The 26,456-nt window shown below is 46.3% G+C and overlaps 2 protein-coding genes and 1 long non-coding RNA gene across 9 annotated transcripts in view; 1 reads left to right on the forward strand and 2 right to left on the reverse strand.

Annotated features, from left to right (window-relative positions):
- The window catches only part of ACACA (acetyl-CoA carboxylase alpha), a 109,068-nt gene extending 102,269 nt beyond the window's left edge, over positions 1 to 6,799 (forward strand). For all 5 annotated transcript variants that reach the window (XM_089483860.1, XM_089483862.1, XM_089483861.1 and 2 more), the window contains 2 exons: positions 5,788 to 5,924; positions 6,210 to 6,799. In XM_089483860.1, coding sequence (XP_089339986.1) covers positions 5,788 to 5,924; positions 6,210 to 6,336 — 264 coding nt within the window. In that variant the 3' untranslated portion in view covers positions 6,337 to 6,799. The remainder of the gene's footprint in view (positions 1 to 5,787; positions 5,925 to 6,209) is intronic.
- The window catches only part of LOC149301450 (uncharacterized), a 7,165-nt gene extending 301 nt beyond the window's left edge, over positions 1 to 6,864 (reverse strand). The window contains exons 1-4 of one of the 3 annotated variants that reach the window (XR_016272195.1): positions 6,850 to 6,864; positions 3,879 to 3,987; positions 1,571 to 1,706; positions 1 to 533 (exon numbers count right to left, since the gene is read on the reverse strand). The exon at positions 1 to 533 is cut by the window's left edge and continues 301 nt beyond it. This is a non-coding gene — a long non-coding RNA (uncharacterized LOC149301450). Of the gene's footprint in view, positions 534 to 1,570; positions 1,707 to 3,878; positions 4,915 to 5,635; positions 5,651 to 6,849 lie in introns of those variants that run through there. The other 2 variants (XR_016272196.1, XR_016272194.1) reach the window with 2 other exon arrangements.
- A 12,147-nt stretch (positions 6,865 to 19,011) lies between these two features.
- Positions 19,012 to 26,456, reverse strand: part of AATF (apoptosis antagonizing transcription factor) — a 60,751-nt gene continuing 53,306 nt past the window's right edge. Inside the window, exon 12 of the mRNA XM_089484081.1 lies at positions 19,012 to 20,285. Within this exon, the coding sequence (XP_089340207.1) occupies positions 20,222 to 20,285 (64 nt within the window). The 3' untranslated portion in view covers positions 19,012 to 20,221. The remainder of the gene's footprint in view (positions 20,286 to 26,456) is intronic.

A 26,456-nucleotide genomic window follows, 5' to 3' on the forward strand; every position in this document is an offset into this window, starting at 1 on the left:
AGCTAATGCATTACAAAATACAAATTGACTTTTACTATGCTGTTAGCATGGGGCTCCGATGCTCAAAAGGACTCCAAAAACCTTGTCACTGAAGCCCAACTCACTACTTTCACACTTAAGGACATAAGTGTTTTCTGGTTCGGCAAAGCGCAGCGAATCCAAGTCTTGCAATAGTCTTATTCAGTGGTTCTCAACCTTTTTAGGCCTCTAGATTTTTGAGACTTTGACTCCCAGAATTCCCGAACAATACTGCCTGGGACTTCTGGGAATTGAAGCCCAAAACATCTGGAGGCCCAAAGGTCGAGAACCACTGGTCTTAATGAAAGATGATCCAAACTTTAGAAGCGACGGCTGGTCTGTGTCTATCGGGATTGCGCAGGACAGACGGCACTTTGGAGTAGTAGGCCTTGTGCATTAAATAGAGCCATAAAGCCATAGGGACATATCTCTTAATACAATAAAACGGCATGTGAGAACTGTTTGAGTGTGTCGAGGGTCTTTGGTGTCGAGTAACAGATGCGTCCTCAGTGAGTCTGTATTAAGAAAGAAGCAGCGAGGTTGCTCCGTCTCTTCGGCGCGGTTTCCACAGCGAAGAAAACGGCTTCAATTGCATATTCTATCAATCGCATAGTCTATCATTCTACCAATCGCATATTCTCTCAACCGCATATTCTATTAATCGCATGTTCTATTAATCAGATATTCATTCAACTGCATATTCTATCAGTCGCATATTCGATCCATCACATATTCTATCAGTCGCATATACCCCAAATCAGGATCCGGATCTTTTTGTATTGGGAGCGGCCCCCTTGACATACTTCCTAATAACAAAAGAGTTCTCTGGCCAGTTCAAGTTAAAATCTTTTGGGGGACTTCAGCTCCAAAGTCCAAAAACCCTTGAAGAAGCCCCTAAAAACAGCATAACAGACCTGTGCTCTTGAAGGGCTTTTGGACTTCATCTCCCAGAAGCCTCAGCCATAGGGCCCTGTGGCTGAGGCTTCTGGGAGATGAAGTCCAAAAGCCCTTCAAGAGCACAGAAAGGGTTGAGGGGCCTGTGCTATGTTTCAGACTGTGCTCTTTTTAAGGGCTTTTGGACTTCAACTCCCAGAAGCCTCAGCCACAGGGCCCTATAGTTGAGGCTTCTGGGAGCTGAAGTCCAAAACCCTTTAAAAGCGCACAGCCTGAAGAAAGAAGGAAGGAAAACCAAATAAAATAATAATAATAAAAAAGGTCTTTCAAAGAGCAAGAATTTGGGGGGAACCACTTTATTTTTTATTGTGGTTTCCTCCCCTCCAACCCCAGTTGTGTCCTCCATTTTCTCTGGAAGGGCCACCATTTTGTGGTGCCTTGTCCTCCTCCAGGACCTAAAATGGCTGCCTTTGTCCAAGAGACCAAGAGCCATAGCGAAAACTAAATTAGGAAATATAAAGTTACCTAGAAACGATATAAGAAGCAGAATGATAACCTTTTAAAAGTAGTTTCATTCCTTCTTTGTCCAGTTTGTGTTGGTGGTTTGCTTCCAATATTACTACTACTACTATTACTACTATTATTATTTCCAACTTACGGCGAACCCGTTGTTGCAGGGTTTTCCTGTCCGCTTTCTTCCGAGGGGGGTTTGCCATTGCCGTCCTCTGAGGCTGAGAGAGTGTAACTTGCTCAGCAGCGGGTTTACTCCAAGTCGTAGCCCAACGCTCAAACCACTAGCCACACAACAACAACAACAACACATCAGGAAATTCCAAAGCCAAGAACCGGGATGCTCTCTATATGGCAATAAAAATGGCGTAATTCAAGACCAAGGAGGAATAAAAAGACATTGGATGCAATACAGGTTGCTTACCTCTAACTATTTGTTGAAGTGGTCATCTGCGAATCGCACAAATGAGTTAGACTGACAGGTGTCAGTCAATGGAGGAGGGAGTGTCACGACACCACTTTTAAGTCCAAACCCATTGTATTTCTTAACTATAAGCCCTAAAAAGGTGCCTTTGTTTGCAGGGTTCAAGTAAATTGCATTTATCAACAACAGGGACTTCAAAACCTTCAAATGGTGTCATTTGTATGTAAGAATAAACCTTTTTAAACTCAGAAAGGTACGGTTGGTTGTTGTTTGTTTTGGTCTCAAAGTGTGTTCTAACAAACGCAATGCCATAAATTTTTAGCGCAACCCATAAAGTAACACTGCCCTGGAGTCCCGCTTATAACGTTTGACAAAAGTCAACGGATAGGACCAGATAGTAGCCTCCAAGACTACTATCCTCCAAGGGTTCCCCACTGATCTAGAACATGGCCACCTAGCCCCAAAGACCCCCAAAACACCATGGTTTTGGAAGGCTCTGAGCTTTCCGAAGGCAGCATCTCCCTCTCTTCCTCTCTTTTTAAAGCCAGGCGTCTAGTTAGCTAATACATTACACCAATCAAGGAGAGTTATCTTAAGCCACAATTAATCTGCTCCCTGGCATATGTTGATAGGGAAAGCATCATGCTGTTTCTTAATTAAAGGCAAACGGATTAAAAATGATTAATAAGAGTATTAAATATTCGCCTCAACTAAAAGCTTTGGCATTTCTTGGGCAAATCCTAGCTTTACTCCGGGTCTGCAAAGCGGCAGGCGTTTGCGGTTGGGATGGATTTGGGGGGGAAGGCGTCGGCGTTACTTCCTCGGAGCTCGGTTTGGGAAAGGCGTTTTAAAACAATACTCGCCAACAACGCCGTTGCCGTTACCTTTCCGTCGCTGCGAGTTTTTAAAATGGCTCTCCTCAAAAGATGGTCGAATGAGTGCTTTAGCCTCAAATTAAAACCAAAGGACCAACAATGCACAGAGGCACAACTCCCTTGCCTCTCTTGGTCCGGTTTGTTGAAAACATTAAGACCGAACCGAAATGCACAATATACTTGTCCGTTCAACACACAACCGGAATGCACAATATGCTTGTTATTCATCCAAGCCTATAGTTTAATTCTGCGGCTTCCTTCCTTGGTGACGGGAGGTAATCGAAGCTTCGAAAGCTTGCGACAAGTATATTGCGCATTTCAGTCGGCCGATAAAAGGTATCACTGTTTGGATCCTTGGCTCACAAGGCTCACAAACTGACCCTGGCTTTGCTGCTTGGGCCGGAATCAGGTTGTGTGTTGCACAACAGGGGTGTGTTGCACTACACATGCAAAGTGAGATGAATGGACATACAGTTATATATCTCCGTCAACGTATTCCGACTTCAGTGCCAGAGGCAGAAATAGGATAGGGATAGTGTTCCTGATCAGTGTTCGTTGCGTTCAATCCTTAAATCCCTCACCGGGTGGGATCCCTTCAGAAATGTAAAAGCAAAGGCTAAAAGGAGGGCTAAAGCTTAGGGAAGAAAGGGGCAAACAGGTGCAAGAAGGAGCAGCAATGAATTTTTGGGGCCCACGATTTTTCAACCTAGCTAACCAGGGTTATCTAGAATTCAAAGATATAGCCGTGTTAGTCTGTAGAATCAGTATGCAAAGGGATCTTGTAGCATCTTTGAGTTAAAGAAAGAAATTGGCAGAAGGAGCTTCCCTAGACCTCAGTCTACTTCCTCGGATGCGTTTCCCCAAAGTAAACTGAAGCCTAGGAAAGCTCACGCTGCCACTTTCTTTCTTTGTTAGCCTCAAAGGTGCTACAAGAATCTCTCTAGGTACAGGGTTATCTAGTCTTATTAGTAGCTGCTTTCAAAGGGATCCTCTGAATAAGGAGAGCCTGGGGTCTCCCAATGACTTTGTATGGCAAGAGAGAGGTAGCAAGGCAGGTATAAAACACTCCAACGCATTTTGTCCAACTTGGTTTGCTTTTGGGGTTTCCAATCGTTTCACCGTTCCCAGCCCCGCTTTTAAAAACGTGCGGCACTCACGGTTGCGTGGATTTGTTGTGCACGAGTTGCGGCAAAACGACAACAACACAAAGAAGCTTTTCGAGGAGAAGATCCAAACGTTCGAGTGGTTCTTGGGGAGAGGACAGCCCTGCAAGGATAAGAAGGAAAATGAATTAATTAATAGATATTGATTTGGGCTGACACCATTTTAAGAAACAAGGTGCAGATAATACTAGATGCGTGACTTAAAAACAGCTTTTCTTGCTACTCGACTGACTTCGTGGGGCTTGTGTTAAGGAGAGCGGAGATGGCAATGCATCCTACAACTCAACAACTCATTCCCTTGGCAAATACGTCGTATTTGGAGGACGGGAACCATTTTGGTATGGGTTTTGTTTGGTCCTTTGCTCGCCTGTTTTACCGGGGCCAAAGGTCCCCCCTTGAAGACGAGCGGCAGCTGTTTGCGGCCCTTGAGCCGCCCAGATCCTTCATCCTTGCTTTCTGACACGGCCGCCTATTAAGTCATGATGCGGAATTCATTGTCGTCCCGACTCTGACTTCATTAAGCGATGGAGCCGAGAAGGATAGTGCACCTTTAAATGACGAGCTTTTGTGTTTAATTACCCAAATAAAATGACATAAATATGAATGAGCGCTAATGGTGGTACTTGGTGTGTTTTTTCCTACCCCTCTTCTCCGGAAACCATTAACGATTCTTAAATGATTTGTAAAGAAAATGAGAGGCAAAAAGAGAAGCAGCGAGAAGGCTATTAGGCTTCTAACACACTCCTGAATGATTATATAGTCAACTACCTAGCAAATACAGAGCTAAATGATCCCCCTTCAACACAGACACACACACGCACAATGCGTTTCGGAAAAGAAAGCGTCGCTGCGGGGGTTCTCTCTATGGCTGAAGGCGCTTTGGCCCGCCTTGTAACACTCGCCGCGTCTAAAATGGGGGTTAGGTTTCGTCCACTGGTGTTTTTTTAGGGTCACAATTGTGTTATTTCATGTCTTTGTAACTTACAAAACTGTTAATCCATCTGATTCAGTTCTGGCTAACGTATGTGGAGCAGTTCAGTCGGCCGATAAAAGGAGCTTAAGAGTCCAACCTTCTTCCAAGCTCTACTATCCTTCCTCTTCCCTGCTCTCTTCAACACATATACTGCACTGGACTGAGTTATGGAGTCCAGCTATTGCTGGACTGCAAGTCCCAGCAGCCCCTAGCTGGCATGGCCAACGCTGAAAAATGCTGGGCGCTGCAGTCCAACAACATTCGGAGCTTGGAAGCCACGCAGGGTCAGTCGTTTCCAATTTTCGGCCTATTTTCCAGCTTCAGAAATGGACAATCCTGACTTTGGCTTTCGATGACATATCTTAACGCAGTGGTCCCCAAATGGTGCCCTTTAAGAGATTTTGGACTTCAGCTCCCAGAAGCCTCAGCCATGTCGGCCAATGGTCTGGGATTCTGGGAGCTGAAGTCCAAAATCCCTTAAAGGGCACACTTTGAGGACACTCCTAAGAACGTTATTTCAAAACGTGGTGAGCAAACTCTCTCTCCGGGTAGGATTTTGGGCATTTGACCCCGATTCTTGCCCTTTAGGCTCTACAAACTATCTACACCAGTGACTCCCAAACTCAGGTCTTCCAGACATTTTGGACTTCAGCTCCTCCCAGAGGCCTCAGCCATCTTGGCCGACTGGGTTGGGATTTTGGGAACCGAAGTACAAAATGTCTGGAAGTCCAGACGTTTGGGAATCGCTGGTTGAGTGACAGTGGCTCTCCAGCCTTACCTTTGAAATGTTGGCACCTGGAGTAAAACTCTTAGAATCATAGAGCTGGAAGAGACTGCAAGGTCCAACCCCCTGACATGCAGGAAATCCAAATCAAAGCATCCCAGACAGATCTTGACCGGCCCGTAATTCCTCCATTGCTCTCTTGACAGGCCTACTTGTGGGACAACAACAAAGACCTGGTGGAGTGGCTGGAGAAACAGCTGACCGAAGAGGACGGCGCCCGTTCGGTGGTGGACGAGAACATCAAGTACATCTCCCGGGACTACATACTCAAACAGATCCGAAGGTAAGGCTGCTTTGCCAGGGCTAGAAGTGTAAAGGCCCAAAAGAATAAGTCATGGCTGGCATCCATAGTATTTTTGTGGGGGTTTCGGGCTGCATGGCCGTGCTCTGGAAGAATTTATCCCTGACGTTTCTCCTCCATCATGGCTGGCATCTCCATCTTATCATCAGGGATAACTTCTTCCAGAACCCCAACACACTTGCTGCTGGGTCACATACTGGCATGGTTACCTTACTGTTGGCAAGGCATGTTCCCTCTCTACTGGTATCTTTGTCTCTTTCTCCCCAGCTTGGTTCAAGCCAATCCAGAAGTGGCCATGGACTCCATCGTCCACATGACCCAGCACATATCCCCCACCCAGCGGGCTGAGATTGTGCGCATCCTCTCCACAATGGACTCTCCTGCCTCTACGTAAGGGGGCCATGCGCTGGCTACGTTGGCGGAGAAAGGGGCTCTGGGGTGCCGCTCCTGCCTTGGCCCCACGGAGGGGAAGTGCTGGGAATGGACTTCCCAATTTGTTTTTAAACAAGACTTGAAATTGAAAAGAGCATCCTTCTAGCTCCAAAAGACTTCACCGATATGCAGGTTCTGCACAGAGTAACTTATGGATGTCCTATGATAGTACCTATTTATTTAACCAAGTGCGACTGGACCAACGTCTCAAATAACTCTTTGTTTGTACAGCTCCTACAAAGATAATGAAAGGTACTTTGGTACCATGAGGTCTTACCTTGTCCATGTGTGTGTAAGGCGGCAGCGCCGGGGATGAGATCCTCCAAAGGTGCCCCCCTGTTCTTTGTCTTGTATCCCTTTTGGCCCACCGTGTCTGTTACTAATCCTGTCCTACCTTCCAAATACAAGCGCCTGGTATTTGCCAACATTGTTTGTTTATGTGATGGGAGTCCCATACCTGATGGAGGTCACATACCTTCACTGCCGCTGTCTCCCTGCTGGCATCATCTTCATTTCAGCAGGCATTTTGTGGAGTGAGTAAAAGACCTCGCTGTTGCTGTGCCAAGGAGAAGGCCTGGCTGGCACAGCCCTCCAGACCTCAGTCAGTCACTCTGTTCCTCCAAACTTCCTATCATGGCACCGCAGCAGTGCGGCTCAGTCCTCTGGAGGACAGCGCTGCCATGGCGTCACAACCGCGAGGTCCAGAGGGACTGGCCGACAGCTAGGAAGACGGCAATACCACCATATCACCATAACACCTTAAGGCTAAGACCATAGCACTGTACCACCTTAGCGGATAACACCATAAGCCTAATGTTGTAGCAGCATCGCACCATATCACCTTAAGGCTAAGGTTAGAGCATCCTAACGCCATAAAGGAGTGTCTCTATCACACAAGGGATTTGCAAAGCTCTGCAGTGATTTTAATGGGCCCTGAGAAGATGTTTCATAGAGCTCTCACCCTCCTCATGGCCCCTAAGACCCCTAGTTCTCCTTGTCTTTCTTGCGCACCAGTACTTTGACCTCAACGCCCCTTGGGCCTTTCCACTGCCCCCTGGAAACAGGGGTCTACCACCAACATTGGGAATCACTCTTCTAGGATATCAGTTTTGGGAGGTCTGAGTTGCTCTCTTGGCTATTTACAGGAACGCTCAGCCTCCAGTTTTCCAAGGGAAGCTATGGTGCACAGCACTGCGGCCGACGCATCCACCTTTCCCAATCCCAGGTGCCCATTTTTGCTGTAGATCTATAATAGGTATAGGGTCCAATTACATACGACAGACTCCATGTAGATGCAGCTATTGCTGCTGTCTATCACCGCTTGAGGAAGGAGCGGCAGTGGCAGGAATATGGTTGTGGTTTTGACTCGCGCACACATCACACCACCCCATCAAGGTTGGAATGGACATTCCTAAATGATTTCAAATAAACACATTTAAGTAAAAGTGACGTACCTCGATCCCAATGCAAAAGGAGGAGAGAAGGATCCCAGTCTGGAGAGGAGGAGATGGCCATTAGAGATGAACTCTCTTAGAAGGAATATGCTGCGAGTCGGCAGAGAGCCTAAAGTCAGGACAAAGCCTTAGTGGAACCAGCAGATGCTTCCACTAACTTTGAAGGGCGAACCTGAAAAGTTAACCAATATGGAGAAGACAACTGTGCAGCCAAGACTGCGCATCCTGGTATTCTACTCAATACAACTCAAACAAAGGTCCTTACAAAAGAGCCACACGCACAATGATAAAACAGTGCCGCCCCAAAAACTATGTTCAGAAGTAGAGAGATCTTGTGGCACCTTTGAGACTAACCTGAAATAAGTCGGCAGCGTGATCTTTCCTAGACTTAAGTCTACTTCCTCAGATGCTTAAGTCTAGGAAAGCTCATGCTACCAACTTCTTTCAGGTTAGTCTCAACTGAGAGTACTGATTCCATAGACTTACACGGCTATATCTTTGAATATTCAGAAGGTATTTTTTGAAAAGGCGGCTGCTAAATCCCACAAAAGGAGCTGGCTCCTCAAACAAATGTTGCTTTCCATTTACTTTACCAAAAGAAATGAAAGCCTTGGTCAGATACCACTTTGGAGAGGGGAAGTTTAAAGTTTAAAGGGTGGCTCAGCTGAGTTTAAAAGCAGGATGGCCCCACCTGCAAATGATATACAACTAATATTTCTAGCCGCCTTAGTCTGGAGAACCAGTATGTGGAGAGATCTTGGCGCACCTTTGAGACTGGCTGAAATAATGCTGCCAACCTCTTTCTTCCAGTGCATCTCAAAGGCACCGCAAGACCTCTCGGCATACTTTTTCTCGCACAGTTTTAGCGGACGCGGGGGAAGTAAAGCGACACTCAGTTGAACCAACCCAAAGAGGGATGGATTTGGCGCATGTCCTGGGATGAGTTGTGGTGCTGACCTTCTTCCACTTACCTCAAGTTTCTTTCAATAAAAACGACTGGATCATCTCTGTGTTCCTTGGCATGGTTTATTCATCTTTATCTTCATCTTCCTTTCCAGAATTGGGACACAAGGCGACTTACAAATACAATACAAACAGGAATGTGTGTGTCCTTTTAAATTACAAAACTATAGTACTATTATAGTGGGCCCTTGGCATCCTTGGGGTTTGGTTACTGGACCTCCGTGGATAACAAAATCTGTGCATGCTCAAGTCCCATTAAATATAACGGGAAAAGAAAGTGATGTCTCTAACACAAAATGGAAAGTCAAGGTTAGCTATTTGGAATTTATATACTTTTGGGGGGGATATTTTCAAGCCATGGATGCTTGAATCCGTGGATAAAAAACCTATGGATAAAGAGGTCCGACTGTATTTCTCTTTAACTGCCCGGGTTCCTATGGAATCCTATTACTACTCTCAGCTGGGATACCTTAGTGCAGTGGTTCTCAAACTTTGACCTTCCGGATGTTTTGGACTTCAGCTCCCAGAATCCCTGGTCAAGCTGGCTGAGGCTTCTGGGAGTTGAAGTCCAAGACATCTGGAGGACCAAAGTTTGGGAATCACTGCTCTGCTGCTTGATAAAACCAACAAAGGTTATGGAGGATGGAACCAAGAAGGATAGCGCTGCTGTTGTGCGAATGGCAAAATGAAAGGACTCAATGATGACTTCTTAATTCAAAATGTACAGAAGGGTACCCCATTACAGACTCATTACCAACAGCACATGCGACAGCGACTACAATCCGATAATGGTGGCCTAGCATCATTCCCCCAAATGGGAGAAAACCCAAATCCATAGAAGACCTGCTCCTTGGTGAGAAGACTAGCTCAAATCACATCTATGCGCTTGACACAGTGGTGCAAGGCGCACAGATGTGGTTTGGTTATTCAAGCTAAGGCCACAGTATGGTCCAAACAAAACTCTATTTGCATATTTGCATTAAACCCAGAATATCCTTTCGACGCACACTCGGCCTCCCGCACAACAGACCCTTTTGATCAAACCGACAATGCTCACGGAAAGCGCAATTGGGTCCATTAAAAGCGTTTTGCAAATGGCTGCACACACCCGCCCACGCAGCGCCATTCCCCCCGCTGTTACTCCACCGGATTTAATTGCAGGTGTAGCTAATGGGGCCGCTTTCTCCCTACTAGGTGAGTTGCACGCCTAGATGGGTCTGTTTACTCCGACCGCGAGTGTGTGGGTTTTAAAAGGGGGTACCTAATTTACGCCGAAGCCATGTTCAATTGTATCAAGCCGGCATTGCACAAACCCACAACCCCGCCGCCTCTCGCGCTTCCGCTGAACCGCAACGAGATCCAGGGAAGGGGTGCGTGTTTGTTGCATATATTTTTAAGTACTCGAATCGCTTTAGCAAACATAATGCCCGTTTAAGAGCGAAAAGGAGGGGTGTGGAAGTGCATATTGAAACCCTTTTAGCCTCAAAGTATCTCCGGAAGGGTACCCCTAAAGCTACAAAGCGTTCAAAGGCTGGGAGATCAAAGCGCGATCATCTTTTAATTTGAAACCCTTTTGTTGCTTCAACGGTCTTAAGAGAGACGAAGCGAGATCAAAATACAAACGGAGACCAAATAAAACCAAACAGCAAGCTTTGTAGCCGCCGTTTTCACCCCTCCGTCTCTTTCTCTCTCTCTTCCCTCCCCTGTTTTTCCTCCCCCTTCTTCGCGTCCCCTTTCTCTCCGTTTCGGCTGTGAAATAGGTCAGCTCTATTACCGATCAAGCCTTCCCACAAATATTTAAAACAAATTGAATTGCACACCCAATACCCATCACAATTACGCCAGCCACAATAACTAAATTAGCAATTCAACAAAATAATTGGAAATGCGATTCTCTCTCTATTCCGCGGCTTTCCCCTCGGGGCTTTTGCCGATCTGGGGCCGGCGGAGGAGGAACGCCACTTTGCTAATTCAGAAGCTAATTAGAGCCACACTTGGAAATGAAGTTGTTTGTCTGAAAGCTCGGATCCTACACCACTTTAGTATTGTTATTATTATTTGTCGGACCATTTTTTGATGGTTAGGGAGGACCATCCCCAACGTATTCGCCTTGCATCCCCACCCAGCCGCCCCCTTTCTAAGGGCAATACTTGTATGCCTTTTCTGCAAACAGGGCCCGCATCCATCGCTTTTTGTGGGTTTCTCAGACCATGTGGCCATGTTCTAGAAGAGTTCGATCCTAACGTTTCGTCAGCATCTGCGGCTGGCATCTTCGGAGGATTTAAATTCATGCCAGCGGGTCATAGGTGTTAAATAAGCCTGTTTTAAGGTTTTAAATCTTAAATCCCTGGAGCCTTGAGATACTCGAAGTGCAAAGAAACCTACAAGAGATGCCCCAACAAGGAGGAGGAAGAGGTCTCTGGCGGACACAGACGTCCAAACAGGTGGCCATTTGGTTCTATAACCAGTGGCACCCTCCCGCTACAACCAAGATATCCCTTAAGACAGTGATGGTGAACCTTTTAGAGGCCAAGTGCCCAAACTGCAACCCCAAACCCACTTATTTATTGCAAAGTGCCATGTCCCTCTTTCTAGTAACAAACTCTGGCAAACTCTGTGCTGGGCTGATGGCACATGTGCCCAGAGAGAAGGCTTTGAGTGCCACCTCTGGCATGCGTGCCATAGGTTCGCCATCACTGCCTTAAGATATCCCTTAAGATATATTGGCTTTGGGTTCTGGGGAGTCTATGTCCTTTTCCTGCCCCGGAGTCCCACTTTGGGAACATAGGAAATGGCCTTTTACCAAGCCAAAGGAGAAGCCCACCTAAACCTAGTTGGGGCAGAAGAGTCAGAATCAAATAGGGAACAGTTAGGTAGATTTACTACCTGTATTCACCAACACTTAAGTCATGATTATGATACTACTACTACAGTGACCTCAAACCTACTTTGCCGGACATCTTCATGGGAAGGAGGTCCCTATTGCCATCTTCCAGTTTCAGCATCTGCAAGCAGCAAGCCCCATTGTCTCAAACGGTGGTCACGCATGTGGCTATGCGGCCATTAAGGACAACAGGACTTGAGGTCCTGTGTTTTTTCATATCCGCAGAATGGATCCCCCATGGATACAAAGGTCTGACTGTATTTTGTTAAACGTACCTAATTCAAAGATGTAGCTGTGTCAGTCTGTGGAAACAGCATGTGAAGAGGTCTTGGAGCCCCTTTGGATAAAATGAGGGTGATCTGGAGAGGCAACTGTTGAACCTAAGATGGAAGTACCTGGAAAAGATCTTACCTTCCAGAAGGTCTTGACAGACAGGTTGTTACAGAAGTAGTTCTTTTAGATATTCCAACCTCTGAATTCAGATATTCAGAGGTTGGAGTATCTGAATTTCCAGCACCTTGAGCTGAAATTCAAAGTAAGTGGGTGCCCAGTGCATTGTTTTAAATACTCTCTTAGTACCTTCTGTGGTCAAAAGAAACAGCCCAACCTCTGCTGTTTGACCTAACTGCAACTTCTGAACTATCTTCAAGGGCAGACCCACAGAAATGGCAGCCTGGAGTACTTACTCCATACCTGCATAGCATCCTCTCCTGAGGCTAACTCCAGTGACCCTTATGGCCTGGCACAGGGTCTGTACCTAGTGTTACTCCGCAGCTATTTGGATGTGAAGTGTCTTCTCTCCTTTTCCTTCTCCTGTATACTCTGCAAGATGAAGTTTTCTAATCCCAGTTTGTATTTTGTTTTTAACCAATGTTTCTAGTCCTCATGGCTCTGCAAATAGGCTTGACAAGGCAAGGGCACGCAAGAGACGGTGCAAAGACAGGGCTTCGGAGCCCGAAAACAAAACCATCAAGACGGCACAACTAGCCTACCTCCATATACTGGCCAAGGCATTCAATTTTTCCCAGCACGACTTTTGGTGGCAGGACGGAAGCGGTGAAAGGCGAATACGAACTTATCTGGGATGACTCTGAGTTAATTCTGCGGAGAGATTGACGGGGCGAATCTTCCTGAAAGGCTCGACGGTATCAGATCTCAACAGTTATCGACAAGAACAAGGGAAATCTCCCAAAGCATGTCAGACAGGCTGAGAAAAGGAAAAGGGAAATCTAGTTACGCCGCTAATTACGCAGACGGCTAAATATTTAACCACTCTTCACGCCGACACCGTCGGCTTACTCCTGATCCCTCAAAGCCAGGGATCAGGAAAGAAGATTCAGTAAGGATTCACGTCAATGCTGCCGGGGGAGAAAAGTCTGTTGCTTCCCATCCGTTACTTCCAGACCCCTAAATAACCAGGACCCCTATAAGACTCAGACACTCAACCAACTGCTATAGATCTATAGGGGGGACAAGGTGGATTGGCGGAGAAAGACAGAGCAAATGAGTCCCTGAGAAGTGTAGAGAGTGGTGTTGTGTGCCTTCAAGTCCAAGGAACACCTTCTACAGCAGTGATTCCCAGTCTATGGCCTTCCAGATGTTTTGGACTTCAGCTCCCAGAATCCCTGACCGTCGGCAAAGACGGCCGAGGCTTCTGGGAGATGAAGTCCAAAAACACCTGGAGGACCAGCGTTTGGGTATCACCGTCCTTCAGTAGTTCTGAACATCAGCCAAAAATTCCATCCAAAGCCCTGCATTTGAAGCTAAACACGCAGCTAATCCGGGTGTCCCAGTTTTGTCTCGGCGCATGGTTACCCATGGAGACCCAAGCCCCCCCATGCCTTGTTCCCATAAGCCATGAGTGAGAATCACACCACATTCAATGTGTGCGGTTTCCCCACATTCACGGGGGTCTTGCGCCCCTAACCCTAGCGAATATGGAGGGACAAGTGTATATTCTTTTTATAGCTGAAAACGAAGTGTCCAAGCTGCCTTAAGGGCCAACTGTGGTGGAAAGGAGGAGCGGGACTGTTTTGTCGTCTTGAAAAAGGTGAGAGGAAGGGAGAACAACGCAAAGCTTTCCTCTTAAAACGTGGCATTATTAAAAGCCGATTTTGAATCTTGCAACTTTACAGAAACGCACTATGCTGATCTCTCTCCTTCTCTCGCATGGATATCGGAGAACGTCGCCAAAATTATTCCTATTCATGATAGCAAGGTTTGACATCGGAGCCAAGCCTGATTAACTTTCCTTCGACGCCGATCGCATCCCTTGAGAGACGTCAGCGACGCGGCCTGGCTACCGGATCCCACTTGGGAACGACACACGCAAACGGGGCTCTGGATACAAACTAGTTTTCTATCAAATAAGAGAACTGACCTTACTCGGGATGTGAGTTGGTAAAACCACCTTCCCTTTTCCAGCGGAAGCCTCTTTCTTCGGGGGTCTCTGCGTATCGTTCTGCCCAGGTAAGGGGGAAACGGAGCGCCTGCTTAAACACCGATAAGTACAAAATTCAAGAGCACCTTTGAATTTCCCTCTGCCCCCGCTGCTTATCTCCTCGAACAATACGGAACAAGCCTTATCAGCATTTTTAGAGTGCTTTGTCACACTCCCCTTTTAACATCCGTTTCAGGCCCCGCAAAGGAACCCAAGAGCAGCAGGAGGCAAGTGTAGAAAGGACACCGGAGTCAAAAAGAGAAAAGCAATCTTAAATAGATATGCACGCACCGCGATTCATACACACCAATATTAATCCTATGCCAAGAACGACAACAAAAAGTGGTTAGCATATTATTATCACCAACATAGCTCTGTTACAGACTGCCAAAATAAAGCTGCTTCGGGTCTCTTTGGAGGTATGCTGTTTAAATGATGCATGGGGTCCTAAGAGTCCGGAAGCTGCACCAAAGCTGCACTCCAGTGCTTAGGAATGGAGTGTGGCTTTGGCACAACCTCCGGACTCTTAGGACCCAGGCGTCATTTAAATAGCATACCTCCAAAGAGACCCAAAGCAGCTTTATTTTGGCAGTCTGGAACAGGCCTTAGACAGCTTTCAAAAAGCCATTAGGACAGATCTCTTCCGGCAGGCCCTCCCTGAACAGACCAAATTGGCTATAAATGGATTCTCCTCCTTCTATGTACCATCCCACCATTTGCCCAGTAGATCATTGTTATTAATAGTTGTTTTAATAGACCAATTTTAATTTGCAATATGTTTAATTCCTTTTTAAGGGGTGGTGGTGGTGGTAAGATATAGTACTTACAGATTTTATGTATTGTATACTGGTTGTATTTTAAGCCTTTGAGCCGCTTTGATTGCTCTTGTATTTATTTGTATGTATATCCCAGCCTTCTCTCAAGACTGGGACTCAGGGAGGCTTACAACATTAAAAAACCAATACATTTATATGATGCGTCAAACAGTGTTCGGAGGAATATGCGGTAACACTTACAATAACCCTGTAATGTAAGTCAGCCCTCAACTATCTACATTGGATGCTAGGAGAGTGAAGCCGAGAAGGGACCGCAAAGTCCAATCCCTTGTAAGAACATACAACTAAACCAACCCTGAAAGATACCCATCCATCCTCGGTTTAAAGACCTCCAAAGAAGGAGCTCTGAAGCAATCTATTCCAACATCAAACTCCTCTCGCCGTCAAGACGTTCTTCCTAGCATGGTCCCTTGCTGGCTGGGGATGCTGGGAGCTGCGGTCCAAGGAAAAGTACCTTTCCAAAACTCGTGGCATTCTTGATCTGTGGTAAGAAACAAGGCAAAGGTCCCTGCTATCACAAAGGCAGCCCAGGGAAAATGGGCATTGGGAGCCCTGTCCAGACGCAAAGCCACCCCTCCGTTATAAAACTAGGCGGTGGGTCTGCTTATTAAATACAGGCCTTTTAATACCTCAAAGAGGCACCTGGACTAAAAGACTGCGATGATATGCAAACGTCCCAAGTTTAATTGATTCGGTAAATCAATTCGCTAGTTAAGGGGAGGACAATTAATCAACTCAAAAATTCTTTAATTGGTCGACGGCTCTAGTTCATTATCTATTAGGTACACACCAGGTTTCCTGTATTTTAATATATGTCATGTTTATTATTATCACCTTAAAATTAGAGTATCTTTCCTAAACACAGATTTATTATACACGCATCTTGAGCAATTTCCGAAACAAGGGCCAGGAAAATGGGTTCGGGGGGGATAATAAGGACGGCACCAAAACCCAAAACTGGAAAGCGCAATATCCTTCATGAATGCGCATCTCTTGTTGCGGATATTCATAGATTCAAAGTGGGAAGGGACCCCAAGGGCCCTATAGTCCAACCCTATGCCAGACAAGTAGACACAACTACTCCTAAAAGATGTCTATCCAGCTTTCGTTTGAAGACCCCAAAAGAAGGAGAGTCCATCACCCTCCAAGGCAGTCTAGGCTGCTGTTGAACAGTTAAATCAGTGGTTCCCAAAGTGTCATCCTCCGGGCGTTTTGGACTCCAGCTCCCCGAAGCCAATGGTCAAGCAACCTGAGAGCTAAAGTCCAAAACGTCTGGCTCTGGACCAAGGTTTGGGGGGTCACTGAGTTAAATAAGCTGCCTTAGGATGTCTTCATGTTCTCCACTGATGTAGTTATCCAACATCCTGGATCTTGGAACGGTTAATACAATGCTGCCGAGAAGCTTTGGAAAGGGGACAAAGGCCCTGACACCCAGTAACTGAGTGGCATCATGTATACACTCCATGTATACCAATACTCCAACGTAACATCCACCACGTGCCTGATATCCTTCTCCTCCTACACAGAGACGTTAATACAGCCATAGATCAACCTCCTCTACCTTTCGTCCGGCGATATAGTAATTCACCAGTTGGCGTTCTCTGCCGAAAGAGCCAGATGCAACCTTGTTTGTTCTTTGGGGGGTTCGTTCTATGACCCTCGGAGGAAGGGAAAGCCCTTTTTAGAGTCGAAAGGTGTCCTCTGGATTCAGGAATAGAAATGGCAAACTGCAAGGGGTCAAGCGTGACATATTATTTCTTTTTAAAAATATGATTTTTGACACCTTCAGCAGATGTGGAAAAGGGAGAAGCGTTGAAGGCGGAGGGAGGGAGGGAAGGAAGGAAGGAAGAAAAAGGGGAGGGGAAGAAAAATCAATGCGGTGCTCTAAGATCTACGGCTCTGACTCTGCTGCAAATGCGCATAAAGATTTATTCATCCATGCGACATACATTTTCTAAGACAAAAGTCAATACTCACCTTGACAGAGATACTTTTTGCATCCCGGAGGGGATGGGATCGGGGGGGGGGGGAGAGAAAAGGCCTTCGATTTTCCGCTGGGGATAAGTGTCCTCCTTCCAACGCTCAGGAGCCCATGGAAACAGAATTCGCGCCGTGATTTCGCTTCCTAAATGGGGCTTTCAAACAGATGCACGTTGTCATACATTGTCATTTATGAGCCTGTGGACCTCCATTTTGTGACCATGCTAGCTCCCTTTGTAGCAAAGGCAACCAAGAGATAGCAGTTAGCCAAATTTCTAGCCGTTTGACGCAGGCGCAAAAAACCTGTCGACAAATCTTGAAGGCCACCTTCCAAGACAGAAAGGAAGAACATTTCCATAGATGAGGCACTATACTGCCTTGCCTACCGAGAGCACCCCACAACCGCAATTACGCCAAGTAAGAAAACGTATACACAATTTACATAATCTGAGTTCAGTGATGCGTCGAAGGATTAGAGAGTGCAGAACTGAACACAGACATTGGTTGTATTTTAAAAACCAAAGCGAAAAAACCCAGAGAGTGGGGGATAGAGAGACAGAGAGAGAAAACGTACCTGCTTATGTCCTACTTTCTACCAGGTAATATTTAAAATTACAGTTGCCTTTCCTAACTTGCGGGGGACCCCCTCCCTGCAAGTTAGGAGACTCACAGATAATCAAACCACATTGAAATGAATGGAGTGCGCTCCTGCGTGCAACCATAGGGCACACCCCATTCGCCGCAATGGTGGGTCGCCCCTCCGCAGATCAAGTCCGCAGACTTGGATGGGCAACTGTATTCCGCTTAGAAACAAGAATTCCCATCTCAATAAATATGGTCTGAACCCCTAACAAAGACATGCTCATACATACCTTCTCTGAACCAGATGTTGGGGGGTATGTTGCACACCTAACCCTGCTATCTCTGGATCTTCTCATAAAGTCATAGAGTTGGAAGAGACCTCAAGGGTCATCCATGCCAACCTCCTTGGGCCACTCAGGAAGACACAATCCAAGCACTCCCAAAAAACAGCCATTCAGCCTCTGTTTGCAAATCTCCAAAGAAGGAGACTCTAACTCTTCCACCGTTGAACATCTACCATTAGGAAGCTCCTCCTAAAGTTAAGGTGGCATCTCTTCTCCTGCACCTTGCACCCATTGCTCCGTGTCCTAATCTCTGGGAAACAAGCTTGCTCCTTCCTCAATAGGGCATCCCTTCAAATATTTAAGTATGACTACCATGTCACCCCTTAAGTCCAGGTTAAACATACTCCGCTCCCTAAGACTCTCCTCATAGGGTTTGGTGGTTTCCAGACCTTGAGGCCTGATCCTAATCACTGGAGAAAGGAACAACCCACATCCCACCGATGGAGGAGATGCAACACCGAAAAGGCACTTCAGAGTGAATTTGTGAATTAATGGTGGGGTTTAAAGGCTAGGCGATGTACTAAGCGGCCTTTAATTGGTTAGCAACTCTTCCTAATTTGGCTACACTTCTTCTGTATTAATGCACACTGCAAAAATACCTATGCTGCAACCAAGACTGAGCAAACCCAGAGAAGGGCTGTGCAAAGAGGGGTTGGTAGGCTTCCCTGAGATTCCCATTGACTCAAAGAAGAGGGTGAAAAGGAGGAGGAGCGGAGAGGAACTGAGTAGTCTCCCCAAGCAGGTAAAAAGTGAGCTACTTTGATCGATGGATTGATTGATTGATAAAGGTCTTTACCTGTTAGGCTAGCTCCCTTTGTAAGGAGCTTGAGAGGCTGAGAGCAGCCACCAAAAAGGCCTTGTCTCCCGTCTCCGTCAAATGTGCCTCTGGGTCCCAAAAAGCAAGTTCTAGATAGGAAGAGACGGTCCTTCCGATAAATTTGCCCCATTTGTACAGTCGCCATAAACAGAAACTAACTTGAAGACAGTTAGCAATAACAACACTCCATCCTGAAGACATGTCTATCTGCGACACTCTTGAAACATGCCTTATTTTGATAACTATATGCGCCGCAACTTTCTTTTCTTGCTTATCCTAAAATGAAAATGCTGACCGTTAAAAAACAAACACACACCTATGCAGAACTTTGTGGAGGTTGTGTATAAAATTAGTCTTTTATTCAACTTTTTTTGAGGAGGGGACTTAAGATCATCAATGCAGACGCTCTGTTAAATACATACGTGCCCATTACTTATGCAAAAATAATCTCCATTGGAGATTGATCACAGCAGGCTAATAAATCCACTTTATGGGGATTTAATTCCCAGCTTTCTGACCTTCCGAATAAAAACAAGTGAATCATCTTTCCCTTGGCTAGATTTACATCGGGCCTCACCTCTGCATAGAAACATCCCTCGGCTGGGAGAGGGAAGGAGGAGTCCTCCATGAATGCTCATTAGCAAAAATAATTAAATACATCAAGATCTATGGTTGGAAGGGGGGCAGCTACAAGTATTTATTGGTTGCAAATTATATATGTGTGCGTGTAGCAAGAGAGAGGAGGTTCCCCGTTTTAGCTCTCCTAGGAATCACTGTTCAGAAGGTGGCTTTAAAATATACCTTTAGTAACTATTCCTGATGTGATAGTTCCTTAATGAAGTGCAGAAATGTGTGCCTGTTCACCATATATCTGTTGGTAAAGACGTAAAACCACCCCAAATATAATAATGTAATCTCCATTGTACCACAATATCCATTAAAGTTTGCTAGACCTCCTTCCAAACGTATGTACATTATTCCGATTTCGTTCCACGGGGTTCTGGGACAAACTCAAGGTGTTCAAACTATGGAAGGTGAAGCAGCGTTCCCCGGTGAATGTGAAAAAGCAAGGGTTTTGGGTGCACAATGTGGCCGTACGGGGTTTCCTTCCATTGGGATGTGGCCAGTCTCTCCCTGCCAAAAAATACGAGGTCAGGCATCGGCCCGCGGGGCGAGTTTCGCGCTCGATGTGTGCCTGACCGCTGCCAAACACGATCCGACAGCCGATCAATACAAGCAACGGACACGGACTCTGTGGGAACACAAGGGCAGAAGCGGGCCTGAGGGCGCCCCGCAGTGGGTCACCCTCCAGGGCAGATTTCAAAGGCGTTTCGACAGAGGAGGAGAGATGATCGGCGCTCATGTCTCCCAGCTTGATCAAACGCGGCGATGCTCCAAAACGCCAATTGTTTTGGAAATGGTGGTTCCGTTGGCCGTGTGTGTGTTTGTGTGTTGGAGGTGGGGGGGAACCGTGAAGAGGGCTTACGAATCTGGCGAACGCTTCCCCTCTCGCGGATCCAAAGGCCGGGGACAATCGTTGCCCAACGCTAAGGCTTCTCTCCTCCTTCAAGATGGGCCCGTTGGCCAAAGAGAGATCGGTAAAGCTCCGTTCTGGTGAGAGAAGACAGGGAAAGACAAGTGTGAAAGATATTAAAGCCTCATGGGGTAACAAAAACAAGAAAGCAAAATGTATGGCAAGAAGTCACTTTGCCCCAATGTAGACCAAAGACATTCATCCTTGCTTTCGTGTAAAACATACCCCAAGCACCCAGTCACAAGGTAATGTCCTCCTAGTGTGCCATACCTCCCAAGAGATGACCCTTCATGGTCTAAATCCAGGACGGTCCGGAGAACAAGGAGGCCTTCCTGGGAATAGCCAGATGACCGTGCCTAGTCCCCCAAAGAACCATCATTTGGTGGTTCCCCTTCATTTATACATAACCCTTTCTCCTAATCTAAGATGCCTCTCTTAAGTCTCTGGTCCAAAACACACTGCAGAAAACAACCCAGTCTGAGACCGCTTTAACTGCCCTGGGGAATTCTGGGGACTGTAGTTTTGTGAGACATTTAAGCCTCCTCTGCCAGAGAGCTCTGGGGCCACAATAAACTACAATTCCCTAGCGCTGAGCCAGGGCACTTAAAGCGGTCTCAAACTGGATTATTTCTGCTGTCTGTTTTGGACCTTAGTTATTGGCAGAAAGGACTTCAAGCTAAGGCACAATGGTAACTTGGGTCCCAGTCTTTTGTCCTGCCAGATCTGGCGTGATCTTGGAAGTGAAGCCGGGTCAGCCCTTGTTAGCGGTTCGTTGGGGGCCACCAATGAATGACGAGTGAAGTAGGCTTTATTTCAGAGGAAGGAACAGGCAAAAGATCCCTTGCTTAAGGAAACTCATGGGGTCGCCATAAATCGACAAGCGACTTGAAGAAATGCACAAATGCACATATACATACATGCAAGCCATTGGATTATAGCCTGCACGGACCTTCCTAAAATCCAGCCCTTAGGCTTAAAGAGGTTCCCCACGCTTAATTCAAAGACACCTTCCTCAACCGTAGCTCACTCCCTATTTACTAGACTACAAAATCCATCATCCTCAGGGAAAGGCGTTGCAGTGCAAAGCGTCTGCAGGTTAGCAGACTAAGGAAGATTGATATGGACAGTTGCTCAGGGAAGCCCCACAGAAAGTGTGATGTTGCAGTCTAGTGTTAAGCTTAAAGAGGGTTAACTAAATTTTGGGGGAGAGGTGTGTGTTTGTGGATCTGTGGCTGTCAACCGCCTTCAAGTGGACCCCAAATCGTAGCGACCCTCCGGACGTCGGAGAGGGGAAAGTCAACGGCAAGGTCAATTTAGAAGAGGCAAGGGAGGGCATCCGCCAATGCTTCAAATGAAGAGAGGGGAAGAAAGGCCGCCGGATAATTAAAAATGCATTTGGCAATCTTTATTAATAAACACAGGCGCAGAGGAGGCCTTGCATAGCGCCACTCTCTCGCAGCGCAGAAATATGCAAATGCCGCACCGGGGCTAGATCCCATCTCTCCGGGGAACGAGGGTTTGTTTCCCCCCCTATAAGTTTGCCCTTTGCAGACTAAGGCTTTTTTCCAAGGAAGGGAAGGCGATTGAATATTTTAATAGGATGTATGAGACCATGGCGCTGTAAAGGAGGATTCAATCAGGCAGGCAGCGCGGGGCTGTAATTTACTTTTCATATCTGTTGTTCTTTTCCCTCCTCGAGGTTTGACACAGTGCTTGGGAGGAAGGGAGTGTGTGCGGAAACGGCACAATAATAAGCAACCGAACGCACTAAACGGTGGGAACGGGATGCCTTGCACTGAACAAACCAACCGACAATAAAAGACGCTAAGAATAAAGTTATACGTAGAGAGCCACTGTGGTGCAGTGGGTTGAACGCTGTGGAGGCCAACGTGCAAATCCCCGCTCGGCCATAGAGACCCACAAGATGGCAAAGGTCCATCATAGAGTTGTGTTGGGGAAGCTAGAGATTCCTAGACCGAACACCTGTCTAGGCATTTCTAGGTCCTCCGGTGTGACTCTATGCTCAACATCTGCTGAAAGCATGCCAAAGAATCACAGCATCACCCTGGAGTGCCTAGGAAATGCCTAGAGAGAACATTGGCAGGGTTTAAGTGATCTCCTTCTGCGCACTGCCTTGGGTCCCGCTCCGGGAGAAGGGCGACACATCCATGAAATAAAATTAAATCAATAAATCACAGAATCATAGACCAAAAGGGACATCCAGTCCAACCCCATTCTGCCATGCAGGAACTCACAATCAAAGCAACCCTGACCGATGGCCATCCGGCCCCTACTTAAAAGCCTCCGAATATGGAGGCTCTGCCAAACTCCAAGGCAGCATATTCCAATATCAAACACCTCTAACCATCAGGAGATTCCTCCTAATATTGAGGTAGGATCTCTTTTCCTCTACTTTGCATCCATTGCTCTGTGTCTTACTCTCTGGAGCAGCAGAAAACAAGCTTGCTCCATCCTCAACATGGCATTCAATACCTAACTTAAGCTGCTCTGAGAGCCTTTAGGGCTAAAGAGCGGGGTATAAATACCGTAAATACATACATACATAAAATATTTAAAGAGGGCTATCATATCACCTCTGAACCTTCCCTTCTCCAGGCTAAACATAACCCAGCTCCCTAAGCCTCTCCTTGCAGGGCATCATGGTTTCCAGACCTTTCGCCATTTTAGTCACCTTCCTCTGGACATGCTCTGGCTTCTCAACATCTCTTTTGAATCCTTTTCCATTCCTGGATACCAATGCGCCTTATCCATTTCCCTGCAAGGTGCTTCCAATTCTATGGGATGGGAAAAGCCACTGGGTCCTTAAGGCCAAGCGCAGGGCAAAGTCCTACCTTGCTTACATTACTTCTGTCCTCCTCCTGTTCCTATAATTAATAAAAACGAAGAACGAAGGACCCCCCTCCATTTGCTTGGGCCAACCGGACAGTATGCCCGACAGGCGCCTCTAAACGCGGAGGGCGTTCAAATGAGCCGCGCGCCGAGGAGTAACCGGCGCGGCGAGTAATTAATAGCACTTACTCCCAAGGTAAGAGCGCGGCGGAAGGCGTCGGGGTCAAAACAGGGGTCTCCCCTGAATTAAAGTTTAACTTACCCTTTATGGCAACCTACAAAAGCAAGTAATGAGCAGTAACATTTTTATTTCTGTTAAACTGTCATTTTAGGCCGAGCCGGAGATAATTACCTATTTCCACCGCAGTAAGGTTTTATCACCCTTAGTGAGGCATTTTCTAATTTAATATTTTTACTGTATTATCGTAAAACCTGGTTTCGGAGAGGAAAGGGGGGGGGGAGGCGCGGGAGGGGAAAAAAGTTATCGCGAGCCATTCGCCGTAAAACATGCGAGTACCTTGGCTTAATTATTTATGCCTTTAAAAAAGGGAAAGAGGAAGGATGGAGGGAGCACTGTTCGCTCAAGGCATTCGGGGATACCTGGCATCTGCCTTAAAACTTCTTTTACAGATAGAAAGATGACCTATGGAGACTATAGGTACTAACAAACCAAGCAGGAGCAAAAATAACTGTGAATATATAATGTAACGAAGATATGTGCAGAGGAAAAGAGACCATCCTAATCTGGCCACAGATGTGGACTGTTGTGTCGGATGCTCCAGATGTTGCAGGAAAGAGATGGTTCTTATAAGGAACTGGTTGCTGAACATGAGAATCCACATCCAAGCAGACCTCTATTGAGGCTCACGTTCTTTTACTAGTGTTGTCGTTGTGTGCCTTCAAGTCTTCTTTGGCTTGCAGTGACCCTGCCATGGGGTTTTCTTGGCCAGGTTTGTTCAGAAGGGGTATTCTTCTGAGGCTGAGAGAGTGTAACTTGGGTTTGCATGGATGAGAACGCTGGTCTCTAGGAGTCCTAGTCCTACGCTCAAACCACAATACCATTTTGGCTCTGTATGTATACAATCTCAACGTTGTTCCTCTTCGTCCAGGGCATCCAAAAGAGAGCAAAAATGTGCAAATGAGTGTCCAGTTTCTGACTTCTTAATGAATGAATATACTTTATAATGATAAAGCATACTTTCATTGGTTGCTGCTGTGTGCCTTTGAGTCAAATCTAACGTATGGCGACCCTATGTGTTTATAGGGTTTGCCCTTGCCTTCTTCTGGCGTGAGCAGCTCCATACATAAGGTACACAGTGCTTGTATATGTATATCCATTAGTCACACAAATCAAGAGCAACGTAAAAGGAGACCGAAAGGGAACAGCCAAGACGCTTCTTGTGTATGTATGCCTTCAACTCACCAGTCAATGTATGAAGATGCCATGCATTTCGTAAGGTTTCTTTAGGCAAGGAACCCTCGGAGATGGTTTTCCCAGTTCCTTCCTCTGAAAAATAGCCGACAGCATTCACTGGCAGTCTCCCATCCAAGGACTAACCAGGACTGACCCTCCGTAGCGTCCAAGATCAGATGGGTTCTGGTGCTTTCAGGGCATGTAGGCCAACACTCGCATTAAGAAAAACGTCAAAGGGTGGTACAGAATGAAGATATTTCCTTAAAGCACCCCTATTTTCTCCTCCCTTCTCAGTTTTTCTTCCTCTTCCAAAAAAATTACAAGGGAAAAGGGAAACGCTAGGTGGCAATCTCACCCTCATTTAACCACCAGCCTCCAAGAAACACAGGCTTCGGCATGAACGCTCTCACGCAGCAGAGAATACGGGCAAAAAACCCTGGCCATAAATTAAGCAGCAACTTGAGCAGAAATCAGAAGAGAGGCTAAATCGTGAAGAAAAGGTCTGGAGTGTAGTCTTCCTCCCTGCACCGCCGCATGAAAATGCTTTTTGGCCTCAGTTTGCGCTCCAGAAATGAACATGTGGCTTCTAATTGTGCTCCTCTGGAAGAGATGAGGAGCAAGGTTTGTGAAGACTTCCCACGCAAAGCATCAAGGTTTGGAAGGAAGAGTTATAGAGAGACCAATGTTCCCATCCGTGGTTTCACTCCCACGAAGACAGGGAGCAAAGCAAAGTGCTCCTTAAAGCCCAACCCTCTTTGAACATCTCCACAGCTTTTGCCCTTCAAGTCAGTCGTTCTCAGGGTTGTGTCTCAGAGGATGCTCTTGGATTACACCTCCCAGCATCCCTGACCATGTCAGACTTAGAAGTCCAAAACATACCCGGGGACCAAAGTTTAAAGATCACTGCCCTCGGCCATACAGTCCAGATCCGCATCCCCTAGAGAAATGGTCCCCAAACTGCGTTCTTTAAGGGATTTTGGACTCTAAAACAAAGGTAAAGAGCTCCGGTTCCAGCCCTGTATATTGAATAAATGTATATTTTTGTTAAGTCATATATGAGCAGTAATATTAGGGACGCCAAGTGACTCGTAAGCCACCATATTCCTTTCCAGACCCAGTTCTATGGCCATTTAAGAGCAGAGGCACTGGTCAAGAAGAAAAGGAAAGAAGACTTTTATCAAGACTGCGTTCCGAATTCACTGCTGAACTGAATTCAATAGTAAATACAGAATTTAGCAACCCAAGAGTAATTCTTTAAGCAAACCTTCTGGACATTATTGCTGCGACGGTACATTTTAAAGTCTGTGCAGTTATACCTTTAGAAACTAGTCTGACATCCAAGGAGATTTCCATTGGTCTCCCAGGGAAGTTAGTACCTGGCTTCTCCTTTCCTTTATCTGTTGACCAGAAGAAAGAAATCAATGTATAAAAGAGGCTGCCAAATTTTGTTGTTATTCCCCCTGAGTCCTAAGGCCTAAATCCCATGGCTATTCCCAACAACGGAAGACCAAGTGAATCAATGGGAATATTTATGTAGCGGGATCTTGGCGCACCTTTCAGACTAACTGAAAGAAAGAAGTTGGCAATGTGAGCTTTCCTAGACTGGAGTCTACTTCGTCAGATGCGTTCGGATGAATATGGGAATAACAAACACATCTGGTGAATATGGGAATAATAATGGTGAATGGGAATAACGTAAATCTTGACTTAAATGTTAGGCATCTGATCCTATGCTAGAATTGGACTTAGGCCTTAGATTCCAGCCCCATCAATAGGACAACCATATATTTGAAGTTATGACCTCCCCGATGGGTTATTCCTCTCCTCCCTTTTCCCTTCCACCTGGATGGGAATGTGAGCAAATTAATCATTGCAACACACACATTCACAAAAGAAACACACACACACTCTTTTGTGTACTTTAATATCCCGCGCGTCTGGGATGATTTCCTCTCTTTCACAGCTTGACTGTTTTGTAAGGGAT

The sequence above is a fragment of the Sceloporus occidentalis genome, unplaced genomic scaffold (assembly GCF_023333645.1).
Source record: "Sceloporus occidentalis isolate IW3139 unplaced genomic scaffold, rSceOcc1.0.p SCAF_21, whole genome shotgun sequence".
In the NCBI taxonomy this organism is placed as follows: Eukaryota; Metazoa; Chordata; class Lepidosauria; order Squamata; family Phrynosomatidae; genus Sceloporus; species Sceloporus occidentalis.